The sequence below is a fragment of the Rhinolophus hipposideros genome (genome assembly GCF_964194185.1).
Source record: "Rhinolophus hipposideros genome assembly, chromosome: 4".
NCBI classification, from domain to species: domain Eukaryota; kingdom Metazoa; phylum Chordata; class Mammalia; order Chiroptera; family Rhinolophidae; genus Rhinolophus; species Rhinolophus hipposideros.
In genome coordinates this window covers 53,537,813-53,552,539 of record NC_138050.1, presented here as the reverse complement: position 1 = coordinate 53,552,539, position 14,727 = coordinate 53,537,813, and the positions used below count along the sequence as shown (strand labels likewise).

The following is a 14,727-nucleotide window of genomic DNA, read 5'->3' as shown; positions in this document are numbered from 1 at the left end:
GCCTGCCATCAAAAACGGTTATTCTTTCCAGCTTCCGAGTTTTTAAAGAGTTATGCTTTGGACTGTAAAATCTCTTAATGGAAACGTTTCAGGTCCTCAAGAGATTGGATAGTTGAGGCATTAGAAGGAAACAAGAGGTCACAATTTCTTTCTATGTGATATGGACCGCAATTTAGCAGCCGCTTCTTTTCAACGTATTTGACTTTAGATCTCCTGACATCACCCCTGATAATCTCGACGGGTTCCTCCTTTCAGAGAGGAAGAGCATCATAGTTGCTAACGGGTAGTGTTTGATTTCAATTAAAGGTAAATTCAAAAACCCATGCTTTAATTGCTTTTGGAAAATGACTTCGCCATCTCTAGAAGGAAAGCTGTTGGAGCATATCTGTGCAGACTTCTTCCAGTAATAAATCGCAGTGATGTCTCTCATTCTATTTTGCATTCTACAGTAAATTTTTAAGTTGATATGGTTCTACATTCCCAATTTTCCTTCACCTGGAAAAACCATATTCTCATATTCTTTTGAGAATATTTAGGTGCAGATATCTCCCTAGAATTTGCCAAATAGTTTGAGCAGGGTTGTCTTTAATTTTCTTTATCCTGAAAGTAATATTTATTACTGTGGCATTTGTGATAATGGCTGCATTTCTACAAGTGTTATATTTCCTGAGTACATGGTATTTGTTGAGTTTTCCTTTTTTTGGCAACAAAACATGATGTAGTAAAAAATAAAAGCATAAAAATATGCTGCTTTAAAGGCCTGTGATTGAAGACTAACCTTGCCATTATTCCTATAACTAAATTCCATTTCAATAAGGACATAAACTCCTGCCATCTTGCTTTATAAATCTTTCTTAGCAAACTTATGGTGTACTAACAGGTCATCTATAAACACGTTAACTTATTTCTGATTGATATTGTAAACTGAAGAGAGAATTTATAAAATAGATGGAATGGTATTTGCTAAATTCTATCAACTAAAAAATTTAAAAGCATATAACTTAAGTTCTCCTTGAAATATTTATCTTACCCCATGAGACACATTGTTTCCAATCATCTTTTTTTAAGCTATCTCTTCTACAAAGAGTAGCCAACCATAATGACTTTTTTAAATATCATTGTGTATAATCAAAATTGAATATCTATGACCTCGATTCCCACAGAGTTCGACTGTTCTCTGGGAATGAAATCGTTGGATTCTTTTCTTATCTGCATTTCATCCTGTTTTAAGCATTGTTGCTGATGAAAATCAGAATTTCTAGTGTTTTGCAGTTCCAGCAAAACCAAACCGTGAAGTCCGTTTTCTTTCTGAGCTAAATATTTTCGCTTACTCCTAGTTCCAGCTCCGTTAACTGAATCGAGGTGGGTGGGGGCCGGGGGAGGCAGTTCCATTGTGTTCTAGAATAAGTCAAAATACTGCCTGGTTTGTTATGGCCATTGGCCTCTTCAGGGAAATCATGTTAAAAACGTCTAAGAGGCACACTGCTGTTCTACAGAACCTGTTAGAAATTACTGATTTATTAGATAAAGGGAAAAACACATAGGGAAAAGGAAGGCTGGCACCGTAAGATGGCCGCACTGCGCCTTTTGACTAGATGTACAAACTCGGTGAAGAACATGCACAATCTCTTTGTCTCACGTTTAACATTCCGATGTACCTGAAGCATCTGTGATCAAATAGCTACCTGTGATACTATACTTTCCATAACATATTGGGAGAACTTTGGAGATGAAGCCCACACAGCCCACCACTGGTCTGACATGCTCTTGACCCAGTCTCCAGTGGCCCATGGAGCTACATCCTCGGGGCGCCATTTTGCTCCATCAGCAGCCCCTCAGCAGCACAGGATGCAGCCCGCATTCCCTTTCTCACTCTTTCTTCTCTGGCCTTCCATGATGCCCCATTCTCTTATGCCCCCCATCGTCTCAAAGACCATGTTTCTGAGGATCCTTTGCTGGCTCTTCCTTCTTCTTCCCCCTCTACCCATCCATCCAGTAGATGATGGAGTTCCTTGAATTTCATTCTTCTCTCTGTACTCTCTACCCAGGTGAACTCATCCATTCACATGAATTTAAATACAAGTTCTATGCCAGCACTCCTCCCTGTGTCTCTAGCCCAGTTCTGAGTTCATAGTACAAACTGAACGTGACAAACTGTTAACTCACCATGTGGTCACCACTGTGTGTATCACAGACATCTCCAGCTTTGTGTGTCCAAAACTGAACTCTGAATCTCCTGCTCCCTGACCCACATGCCCCTCTCCTGGGCCTCACCCATGTCCACAGACCCGGGAGCTCAGGCCAGAGTCATTCTGGCATCTCACCCACACAATGAACCTATTACCGGGTCCTAGTGATTCTGCCTCTTGAATCTTGAATTTTGAAACCACGCATTGCTCTTCATTTCACTGCCTTTGCCCAAATCAAAGCCCCCACATGTCATGCTTAGTCTGCTAGAATAGCCAACCCACTCATGACCAGCTTCCATTCTTTCACTGTGCAGTAATTGTCTACACAGCCAGTGTGTCCTCTTTACATGTAAATTAGATTGTGTAACTTCTCCCTTTCAAACCCTTTAATGGCTTCCTGTTGCCCTTGGGATAAAATCCAAACCTCATTCCGTAGACCACATGGCTGGCATGATCTCCCTCACCTTCCTTCCTGTAACTCCTCTTCTCACTCAGCACCCTCCAATGACTGCCATTCTTCCTACCTCGGCCTTTTGGACAAGCTTATCCTCTCTCAGGAACATTCCCTCCCACCCTCTCTCAGTTGACCATCTTTTATTCTTTAGGTCTTAATTTTGTGTCACATTCTCAGAAAAGACTTTCCTGATGCCCTCTCCCCAATTTTCAATGGGCCTCTCCCTACTACTTCCTCTGAGCTCCCTGTTCTCACAGCACTGGCCATAATTTGAGATTCTATGTTTGTCTGTTTACTAAGGTGTGTCTGACGTGTGTCTTCACAGCTAAACTGTAAGGTCCATGCGGTTCTGTCATTTTGTTTCCAGCTGTATACACAGCTCCCAGCACACTGCTGAGCACAGCATAAGCTCTGGGGAAATGTTTGATGCACGAATGGATAGAGGGATGAGAGATTATATTAAACGTGTAATGAAACCAAATTACAATAGGGGGCAATAGTCATTGCCACCTGTCCATAAAGATTGATAGTTACCTAGGAGAATTCTGACACTCCAATTCTGGTGTCATTTTCCCAAGCAGACAGCAAGTTTTTTAAATTAGTGTTTTCCTTTCCTAACTGCCTCCTTAATCTCTTCATTCTCTCCTCCTCTCAGGTACCAAGAGGTGAGTGTAGCAGCATGTATTTTATTGGTTGGAGGAGTTTTATTGGATCTTTAGAGCTATGAGCAGTACAGGGTCTAGCAACGAGGAGAACAGAACCCGTCAGGGATTCCATACCCAGCAGTGGTTTCCTGGACATGTGAAGCCCCAGTCTCACCACAAGATGGCACTCTTCTCGCATGTGACATGGAGAGTTTTGTTGGCTTTTAGAGTGTGTGTTCCTTCCACCTTTGCCCAGATATCCCTGCTTGGAATTATCAGAGTCCTGCAGATGGTGGCATGACTTGTGAAGTACCCTGATCCCAGATAAAGGAGTGAGAGGTGGGAGGGGGGAAAGTGACCATGCTGAATCCAGATAGGTCACAAATTATCTACATTAATTACACGAACTCCATGTGTGCATATGTGTGCGTGTGTGCACCCGAAAGAGAGAAAGAGGAAAGAGAGTGCTTGGGAAGTGAGGGAAGATGTACATGTGTGCACCCCGTTCATTCCAAGGGAAAGGACAGAATAGGGAACCAAATTCGCTGTAATATCTTTTTTTATTTTGTTTTGTTTTGCTTTTTGTCTTTTGGGGGAGCGGATGTTAGAATCAAGGTCTTTAGCACATAAATAAAACACGTGATAAAAAAAAATCAAAGCCTTTCCTTGGATTCAACGTTTCCCAAAACAAAGATTTTTATCTCTAGACTTGAATAGAAAATCTAAATTGATGGGCTCTCACATCTCTTTCCATCACTGAAACCTATGGCCACAGAACAGTGTCCATATCTTCCTGAGGAGATGTTTTGGAATGGAATTGGAGTGTGTGGGTCATTTTTACTCTCTGTTGGGAGATTTAGCTAAAAACCTTCCAATGCTGGGCTCAGCAAGTTGTGGGGTCCCTGTGCTATGCTAACGTGCTGGCCCCTGTGGATTTTCTCCTTAGGTTACCTTTTCGGCCTTAAAGGAAAAGAAGGAGAGCCGGGCTTTCCTGGGTCCTCTGGTTTCCCTGGGGCTCGTGGACAGAAAGGATGGAAAGGTACGGAATGTCTGGGACCGATGGAGAGGGGTGGGGGGTTGACTCGGCCCTACTGATTCACCTCACCCTTTCATTTGTTCTGAATTGTACACAATCCTCCATTTCCCCACTGGCCCCCTTTCTTCCAAACAGATTCCACTGAAACTAAGGTGGGTGCTGTCTGCTACGTTTTCTGAGCACCCAGCACTCAATTTGTTCACTCTTCTCTGTTCTCTGTCTGCCACGTTCATCACTGAATTTTCGGGGAGGACAAAAAAGATGAGAAGTGATCTCTTAGGGTGAATTCAGATCCAGGTGCTCAGCTCCAAGGCAGTGGAACAGTATTTGCAAAGGGCCCATGCGCTGCAGAGTGCTCATGGAGGAATCGTCGGGTCTAATCCTAAGAACAACTCCCTGAGTTAGGGATTCGTTAATGGGCAAGGAGGTCAAGGCTCAAATGAGTGATGTGACCTGCCTAGAGTCTCACTCCCACTTGGTGGCAGAAGTGCAGCTGGAACGAGCTGTCCTTGCTTTCCCCTTTCCCACTGCGCTTTAGGGACACCACCCCTAGCTCACTGTGCTTTCCAGGGAAGGGCTGGCCCATCGCTGGGCGTGGGTAGCATGTTCTGGCTCTCACCACACCTGGACATTTGTGATGCACGTGGGATGTGTGCGTGTGTGTCTGCCCCCGCTGTGGACGGGGCTGCCTGCAGCAATCAGACATCCAGGGAGGAGCTGTACAATCAGCCCCACTGAGTCATCTGTGCCCTGGGCAGCCAACCCTACAGCCAGCACCAGGCTTCCTAGGTTCAGTAATGCTAAGATGGAAGAGAGGTGGCATAGTTCTTCTCTACCCACCCATGACCCTGGCCTCCAAGCCAACGGCTCTTGCCAGGCTGCCCTTCACCCTTGCTCCCCTTCACCCAGATCCTGGAACAGTCTCCTGCCCTTATCCCTGAGGCCCCCTGGTGGCTTCCTGCAGCTCCTGTCACCGGGTCCTCAACTCTAAGCACACATCTGTAAATGCTCCCATTGTTTAAGCATCTTCAGTGAGCATCACAGTAGAGTACTGCATCCTGAGGAGACCATGACTACACACTTGAGTAACTCATGCTCCTCATCTAAGAAATGGAGGTGACAGTCCCCACTGCGTACAGCAGTGATGAGCAGAGCAGATGATGGCTACTGAGTGCGGTGTTGCCTCCCCTCCTCCCGCTCAGCCCAGTCCCTCACCAGCTTATGCTCCAGTCTCTGCGAAGCCAAGAAGAGTGTTTAACACACACTTTGTGGACAAATAACAAGTCCCTCCCTCTTTCTCACACTGCAGGTGACGAGGGGGACTGTAAATGCGCAGGTGATCAGTTGACCGGGGTTCTTCCGGGGCTGCCAGGACCCAAGGGCTTTCCAGGCATCAATGGAGAGCCAGGGAAGAAAGGGAGCCAAGGAGACCCTGGCCAGCATGGCATCCCTGGGTTCCCAGGGTTCAAGGTAAGAGACCAGTTCTATCACAAAGCTGGCAAGACGGTGGATGCCTATCCCCATGGTCCCATTCCTGGCTTTTATTTATTGAATTAACACAGCTTTAGACCAGCAACATTCATGCACCCAACTCTCCATTCAAAAAGGCCATGTACTCCAAGAGGAACTTTAAAACTTTTACTGGTGGGACTATGAAATGGTGCAGCCGCTGTGGAAAACAGTTGGACAATATCCCCCAAAAAGTCCACTCCTCAATATAGACCCAAGAGACTGAAAACACATATCCATACAAAAACTTGTATACAAATATTCATAACAGTATTAATAATAGCCAAAAAGTGGAAACAACCCAAATGTCCATCAGCTGATGAACAGATAAAGTGTTGATACGTGCTGCAGTATGGTTGAACCTCAAAAACATTATATTTAGTGAAATAAAACAGACATAAAAGAACAGAGATTATATGATTCTATCCATATGAAGTGTCCAGAACATGCAAATCTAAACACAAGAAGCAGATTGATGGCTGCCAGGACCTGGGGCCAGGGAGGAATGGGAGTGACTGTTTAATGGGTACAGGGTTTCTTTTTGGGGTGATGACAATGTCCTTTTTGGGGTGATGACAATGTCCTGAAATTGGACAACGGTGATGGTTGCACAACCATGTGAAAATATTAAAAACCACTAAATTGTATGCTTTAAAAGGGTGAATTTTGTGGTATATGAATTCTATCCCCCCCAAAAAAATCTTCCAGCATTTTGAATGGAAAGCATCTTATTTATTGCATCTTATATTTCACCTCTTCAAATTTAGGGTAGAAGTGATTTAGCATTTTATGAAGACTTCCTTAACCCAGTAAAACTGAAATCTCCAAGTCAGTCGCAAATTCACTTGATATGAATGTATGAAATTCTCTGTCTGTGGTTCCCTGTGTACATTACTAAGTGAACTTTATTTCACACCTTATGAAAAGATCATCTGGAGTAGGTCTTTCTTCCATGGCAGGTTTTAACTAATCGATTTCAAAGCAAATTTCAGATAAAAGCAAAGAAATTATGCTTTTTTTTTCCTTAAAAAGACAACTGCAGGAGATTTATAAAGTGAAAAATCCATCGTTTTACGTATTTAGCAATAGAGGAAACATTGCTCAGGGAGCTTGGCGAAGGACAATTAGAACAATCCAGAGAATTACAGCCACTCAGAGCTGCTGGTGCAGAGGGCCGTGACTACTGTTTGCAGTAGAAGACTACTGTTTTGCAGGTGGAAATGAGATCCAAAGCACCTCTCTGCTCCAGGCCCTGTTCTCAGAAAACAAATAGTTTTGTCCAATTAAAACTAGTAGGTGCTACGTTTTATCCTAGTTTAAAAACGATACCGTCTCCAAATCATGGCTGTCTAAGCATGGGAAGGGGTATGTCATGACAATTGCAAACTTAATGGCAAAACTGGTAGAATCTTCAGTTGTTTATAAAATGATTGAATATTTCCTAGAAGCCAAATAGATCACATTTTGTGTGCCTGGAATGTCTAAAATCTTCTCGGTGTCCAAACTTTCCCCACCTGTATTTCATACACCCCACGGCACTTATGTTCAACCACGGTGTTGTGTTTGTTGTCTTGCATTTAATTATATGTTTATGTGTCTGCCAACCCCACTGCAGGAGGAATGACTAAGGCAGTTTTTTGTTTTTAAATATTTGTACTGATAGAGGCTGGCAGAGTGTTGGAAATATGGGAATCGGTCAGTAAATGAATTCATCCATCCATCCATTTGCCCAACCAATACCTAGTTATTGAGCAGCGTCTGCATGTGAGACACTGTCTGGATACTGAAAGAATGTCGCCCTTTTCTGCAAAGAACTAAATCAATAAAACAAGCATCTGTGGAATTTTTTTAGAAGAACAGAACTCATAATCACTTGTAACATTTCATTTAATTAAACCAACACTAAAAGCTCGCACAATCTTGCAAATAACACCAACCAAAATCTGCCCAAAACTAGCATATCACACATATTAGAATGCCTCCTGAACCATTAAGCTTCTCGTTTCTTCTCATTGGAAAACCTCAAATGTGAGTGTCACTGCCATAAGCTTGTCTCTGGAGTATGTTTCCTCCCAACCTTAATTTCTCTTTGGAAGAAAAGCTGTTAATTAAATATTATTTGTTCTCAATATTAATGATGACAGATTTCCATCCTTTGTACTTGGAGGCTTATTATCTGCTCAGATTCTAAATAATTGTGGTTAAGAGTTAACTACCTTGTGTTTTAGATCATTGCTTCTCAACAGTTCATAAGTATATGAATCCCCGAGTCTTTGTTGAAATACAGATTCTGGTTCCGTTACCCCAGGTGGAGTCTGAGGTTTTATCTGTCTAACGAGCTCCCAGGAGAGGCTCCTGCTACTGGTCCATGAACCAAACTTGGAGTAGCAAGCTTCTGATTTCACTGTCCAGCCACGGGTGACTACTTCCATTAAGTTGTCGTTATTTAAAATTCAGTTTCTCAGTCCCAGTGGCCATGTTCAAGTGTCCAATAGCCATTTGTGATTGGGGGCCCCCGTGTTGGACAGCCAGATATAAAGCACCTCTGGCATAGCGGAAAGTTCTTCTGGACAGCGCTGGGCTTGATGACGGGAAATGGCCCTCAAGTTGGATGAACGGAAAATCACCATCTTCACAGATGTCCTTAACAGAATGAAGAAGGAAGACATTTTGTGTTTGTTTCTACAGGGAGCCCCTGGTGGCGTTGGACTTCCCGGACCCAAAGGAATGAAGGGAGATTCTAGGACAATTACCACCAAAGGTCAGTGTTGTGTGGCCAGCCAATTCTTGGACCATTTATCCTTCTACGGTAGCACTGTATGAGGAGAGTCACGCTGCAAATTCTTTCCCAGGTGAGAGGGGACAACCGGGTGTCCCAGGAGTGCCGGGTCTGAAAGGTGACGACGGCATCCACGGACGTGATGGGCTTGATGGATTCCCAGGCCTTCCAGGCCCTCCTGTGAGTAGCCCTCATCCTAATCAGTCACATTCTTAAATATCTCAGAAGCAAATGGCGCTGGCACTGCACTAAAGCTACCCCATGCAACCCATTCTATTTTAATGAGCAGAAATCATATTTTTAGGTAACAGTGCGTTAGGGTAGTAGCCAAGCCCAGAGTGAACATTTGAAAGTCAAAGAAATAACAAATGTTCTTCCTGGTGTAACATGGAATGAAACACATCCCACCCCAAATCAAATGTTCTGAAATAGGTGGTGGAATGCTATCTATCTAGGATAAGTTGTAAAACATACAACTTCTCTGGGCAGCAAACACACCGGCATTGAAAGAGAAGATATCTACTAATATGCAGAGTCCCCGCCTCCTTTCTTGGAGGGAAGGCTGGAGTCAAAGATGGAGAAGGGTGGAGATGAACCGCCCAGACGAGCTCCACTTACACCTATCCTCCTCCTCTCCCTGACCTCAGCCCTCCATCATGCCTTTCCCATGGACAGTTCTGGAGTTTTCTCCTGATTCTGTAATATGATTTTTTGCCTCTTTTTGTTCTAGATTCCATTTTCGTCCCCCTCAGCTCCTTGAATAGCTTCCTGAGGCTGTCATAAGAGAGCCACAGGCTGAGCAGCTTAAATGACAGAAGCAGCTTGTGGGGGACACAGTTCGACCCACAGCTCTCTTCCTTCTCCTCAGAGCTTCACATCTAAATTCTCTTTGCCGGCTTATTTGCCTCATTCCCAAACCGAAGCCTTCTCCTTCCATAACGTGGCTCATTTCTGTTATAACACTGTTACATTTGAGTGCAGTTTTCTTGGGCTCTTTGAAGACACCTGGATTATTAATAATCTAGAATTGCTTTTCTAAAATTCTGACTTTGAAAATCATTTTCAAAAAGAACCTGTGGGCCCCAGTTGCACGACCACGCTGTCACCTTGGACTGTGGCTGTCTGGGATGACAGCGTGGAGACCACTTATTTGGCTGATAAGGAAATGACAAGAGGTCACATGACATCAGCACTGAGTCTGGGTCCTGGTCTGTGATCACAGAATTTCAGGTGTGTCAGTAGCTTTGGGGAAGGTCAGAGAAGGGAGGCTCTGCTCTGGGTAGGATGCTTCCAAAAACCCCAATAATTCCATGATCAGGTGTCATAATAAGTCTCATCTGTAAGTCAAAAGAGGCAAAATAGTAAGGCCAGAGATACAATTGGTGAAGAGGACAGTGGATCACATTGGTTGTTTGAACCATGTCCTGTTTTGACCTGTTCACATGTGATTATGAAGTGGCTGTTGTGTGTGGTGTGTGTGTGACATGCACATGTGTATATGAGTGTGTCTTGACTCATCACAGTGGCCTTGTCTGATGTGGTTTGTGAACTGATTGGGGGTCCGTAGCACGTTCGGCGTGACTATGAGGGCAGCCAGCCTCGGCGTCACCTAGGACTGGCCAACAGCCCTCAGGCCAGCTCCCAGCTGGCAGGGTTGCTGTCCTCTCTTGGTTGCTAAGAGCCAGTGCTCAAACCCACCACTTCGGAGTTCCAGTTTGGTGGTGTGTGTCAGTATGCGTGCTTTTTCCTTGCTTGCTGGAATTTCTAAGCTGGAACGTAAACATCTGCCTTGCGAAGCCTCAGAGAGCACTGACTCCCCAGAACGCTGCCCCGTGGTCGCCATCATTGCCCACTAAGTTCGGTGCGCCTGCCGTTTGATTTCTGTAGCAGCTCTGGGAAGTGTCAAGTCCTGTTCTTACGGGTAAGCCCGTCTTAAAGAAGCCAAAACATGGGAGGCTGTGTGGCTTAATCAGGGCCACACAAATCCAGACAGAGCTTGACCCTCCATCATCCCACTACTCCCCGTGCCTTTGGAAATGAAGGAGAAAGGTAACGTCAGTGCACAGCAGTGTTTCATTTGCTAGCAATCGCTGCCTCCTTGCCATTGGAATATCCCGGTCTCATTCACGGCTTGAGCGGATGGGCTGGGACTTAATCGCATGGCTGGTATACCAGCTTGTTTAGACACTATCAGCACAGTCAGGCCGTGGTGTGCCTGGGACCCCGCAGACATCATTCCTTCTAGGTCCCCAGTTCTCACAGCCCTTCTTTTTATGGCTCCCTCGCCCACCCCAGTGTTCCACACCTGTTTGGTAGTTTCATTAATAAGACCTGGCATTGCTGAGTACCTCCCAGCTGCCAGCTTTTCTGATCCTATCATCTGTCCGTATTTCTCATGAGCACATACTCTTTCTTTCTTGTCCAAATGAAAGACTTCCTTCTCTTTAACAACACATTAGCCTTTGTGAATAGTGGATGTGTCACAAGTGCTAAGTCATAACAATAAAAATGGTGTGTTCCTGCTCCCATTTATCCAGACCCGTGCCTAACTGTTCTCATACAGAACGCTTCCTGTGGATAAAGGTCTGAATCAATGCACAAAGGCTAGTGGCTTGGAAGAGAGAACAATAAATACTTACATCGATCTGTATGCCTCCCAGCACTCCTTTCTATTGTGTTGCTCGCAGTTGGTATAAAATCTGTGCTTTATTTCTGTGCCTTCATTAGATCATGACTGTAGGTTCATATTAATCTCTGCTGTCTCTCTGCTCTGTATCCGTAGCATGGAACTCCGGGAAATGAGGACCTGGAACTGGGAATATGACTGTCTTTGAGATTTACGTATCTTTTAAGAGACAAACTGAATTTTCTTATAGGGTGACGGCATCAAAGGGCCCCCAGGTGACGCAGGTTACCAAGGACCACCTGGCACTAAGGGCATTCCAGGAGAAAGGGGTCCCCCGGGATTGGGCCTGCCAGGCCCCAAAGGCGAGCCTGGTTTTCCCGGAGATGCTGGATTACCTGGATCACCCGGCTTCCCCGGTCCTCCTGGTCCCCCAGGCATTCCAGGACAAATAGGTATGAGGGAGCTTCCCTTTTATCTTTCAAAGTCATGGGACTTAGTGCTTAAACATCTACCCACTGTTCTTTTCTGGAATTTTGTATGAATCTCCAGTGGTGTCACATAAGAATGCCGTACTACGCCATCAGTTTTCAGCACATACAAATGACACCCCACCATGGTGTTTCTGAACCCACCACCAGCCTCCTTTCAGTAGCTGGAATACGGGGCCTCTCCCTCTAGTGCTGAAGTCATGGACGCTCTGCACAAAAGCTCAGAAATGGTCCTTTGGGGTCTCTGCCCACCCCCAGCCTCCCCACCACCACCACTGCATGCATGCACGCACGCGCGCACACACACCCATAGATAACTCAGTGACTTTCAGTTGTTCCAAAATTGCCTCACACTGTCATCGTGTCTTGCTCCCAGATTGTGATACCGATGTAAAAAGGCCCATTGGAGGTGACGGACAGGATGTCATCCAGCCAGGTACTGTCATGGAGATCAGGTGACTATAAAACTCTTTAAAACTTTTGGTTTGTAAAACATGTGACTCGTCGGCAGCCTCTGTGAGCTCCTGCAGTGAGCATGGAGCTGCAGTAAGAAATATAAACAAGTGCAAAACTGGGAGCTGGCATCTCTTCTGATTCAGTTTAGAATCAAAGGAAAGGCAAGTGTACTAACACATGGTGTTACCAAGTCTTGCCACCAATATAAAGCATCAATATACAACATTGGCAAGAATTCTGCAGATAAGTATTTTCACACCTAACAGTTATGCAAATATTCATCTCTGTCTATAGCTATGTAAAGGAAAACTGTGAATTATTTGCACGTTATATAGGGTGAAGGCCAGTCCAGGTAGATGCTAGAAGAGAAGAATTTGGCCTAGTGATAAATGAATGCTAGGAAAAAACAAGGGCTGACAGATGAGGATGTGGAGATGACCCTGAGCGAAGGATTAGCGGTGGGAAAGAAGAAAGGGAGACTATTTGGGAGTAGACCTGGCCGGCGTTGGAGAGCAAAGTCTCCAACCAGGGGAGACTTAGAAACCCAAGTGGGAAGCCAGGGAGAGAGATGATTTCACAATACCAGGGGAATGCCAACCTTGATCAGGATTTTGAAGAGAGAAGTAAAGAGGATGAATTTTGCACAAAGTTGAAGGTGCTAGTAAAATATTTGGATGGCAGTTGAAAGTTTGGATCTAATTCTCAACATAAAGGTTGGGGTTGGAGAAGTAGCATCAGAATCTGTGGGTCCCCCGCGTGAGGTACGGGAATGGCTCCAGCACTCAGGGCAAACTGGCAGAGCAGGAATGGCAAACCCCAAAGCTTTCAGAGAGCTGGCCAATCACACAGAGGTGGGAAGGCACCTGTGTGTGAGGCTGTGTGGGTTGGAGGCCCGCCTCCCCGAAGACATCCGGGTTCCTTTCTTTTTATGACCTGAGCTGGCACCCCTAGACCCTAGTGTGGCAGAGAAGGTCAAAGCCTCTGCAGACCTTGGCCATTAGGACAGGCCAAAACAGGAGCCCAGCAAACCCCAAGCACACAGATGAAGGACATCTCAAACAATTGCTGTGCCTAGAGGGGTCCTTCTCAGACAAAGTCCAGACAACAAAATACCCCTGTTTAATGTCACTGCCCTGGCCACGCCAACCGGAAGTAGTCACCACCCAGGTTTATTTTGCAAGGCTCAAAGAAGCTAATTGCTGTGGCTAATTCTGAAAGTATTCAAAGTCACAAAGGAGAAGTCAAAGAATTCCTTTTGAAATCACAAGCTGTCTGCATCCACTGGTGGACATTTCCAGACCAAAAAAGGCATTCACGTTGACTCACTGGGGAGGGTCCAGACACCGTAACTCAGTTATGCTGAGGTATTGCCCTAAATGAAGGGACGGATCCTTGCCAGCGCAGTGCCAGTTTTTATTTGACCAGACTTGCTTTGTTTGCATTTTACATTCATATTCTAATTCCATTACACGATGAAATCTAACATTTATTTACTTCAGAGTCAAGATTAATTAACTCATTAAATTACTCTGATCATAAAATGATAGCCAATTTTCATGGCTGGTACTCTTGACCTTGGCAATATCCCAACGCCGTGAAATTCAGCATTAAAGATTGCTTCAGCTCATCGTTTTTTCCTCTCTTCCCAGGTTGTGTTGGAGGGCCCAAGGGATTGCCAGGCCAGCCAGGAACCCCAGGCCCCAGAGGTAATGTGCTCCAGTAAACTGGAGAGCGCTTACAGCCTTCCTCTTTGAATCTTCTTCATTTTTCTTTCCCCTCTTTCTACATCCTTCCTCTGCCCCCTGCGTTCCTCTCCGCCCCGGACATCACCATGTTGTGCCATTTTGGCACTCTACTACAAACTGTGGCAGCTTCTATAGGAAGCAGACTTTTACTCACCAATATAGAAAATGTGTGCAGTAATTGACACCTAGTGAACCACAGTCTGAAGGAAGAGATTCGTGCTACACAGGATTCAGCCTCAGCGATGGCACGAACCTTGGTGGCCATCCTAAGAGTGGCAGAGATTGAAGTGCTCTTTCAGACTAGAAAGGAAGTTTACCTCTGTGTATTCCTCTTTTGCCGCTTTGTGTCTCAGGATATATGGGAAGAACCTATAGGAGAGGATTGTTTCTTTGGGGTTTTGACTGAGAGGGAAACTGAAAGGAACAGGGCTAAGAATTTGTCTCTATAATCTGGAGGAACAGGCTTTTGTGTAGCACCAAGCACCCCAATAAAGAACCCACATGAAATAAGTTGCGATTCTCTGTAACGGAGCCCAGTGTCTTCAGCTGTCCGTGCACCCACTTGTGGCAGGGCATTTCAGAGATAGCAGATGGGGCCTGGGCGACCACAGCTGCTTGGTGATGCCCAGACGTCTGTGTCTGTAACCTAGGATAAGCGAGTTCCCAGACTGCAGCAACTGAGAAGAGTTCAACTTTCTGATTTCTCTCCTCCTCTGTAGTGGGGCAGAGGAAAGCACCCTGAGTATCCACAAAGATAAGTCAGTGTTGAGAGCATGAGGCATGCGGCCAGGAGCCTGCCGG

The 14,727-nt window shown here is 45.2% G+C and overlaps 1 protein-coding gene across 1 annotated transcript in view; it reads left to right on the top strand.

Annotated features, from left to right (window-relative positions):
* The window catches only part of COL4A2 (collagen type IV alpha 2 chain), a 183,423-nt gene that overhangs the window by 133,727 nt on the left and 34,969 nt on the right, over window positions 1-14,727 (top strand). The window contains exons 21-27 of the mRNA XM_081046767.1: window positions 4,234-4,326; window positions 5,633-5,793; window positions 8,521-8,593; window positions 8,685-8,791; window positions 11,488-11,689; window positions 12,102-12,161; window positions 13,831-13,887. Coding sequence (XP_080902893.1) covers window positions 4,234-4,326; window positions 5,633-5,793; window positions 8,521-8,593; window positions 8,685-8,791; window positions 11,488-11,689; window positions 12,102-12,161; window positions 13,831-13,887 — 753 coding nt within the window. The remainder of the gene's footprint in view (window positions 1-4,233; window positions 4,327-5,632; window positions 5,794-8,520; window positions 8,594-8,684; window positions 8,792-11,487; window positions 11,690-12,101; window positions 12,162-13,830; window positions 13,888-14,727) is intronic.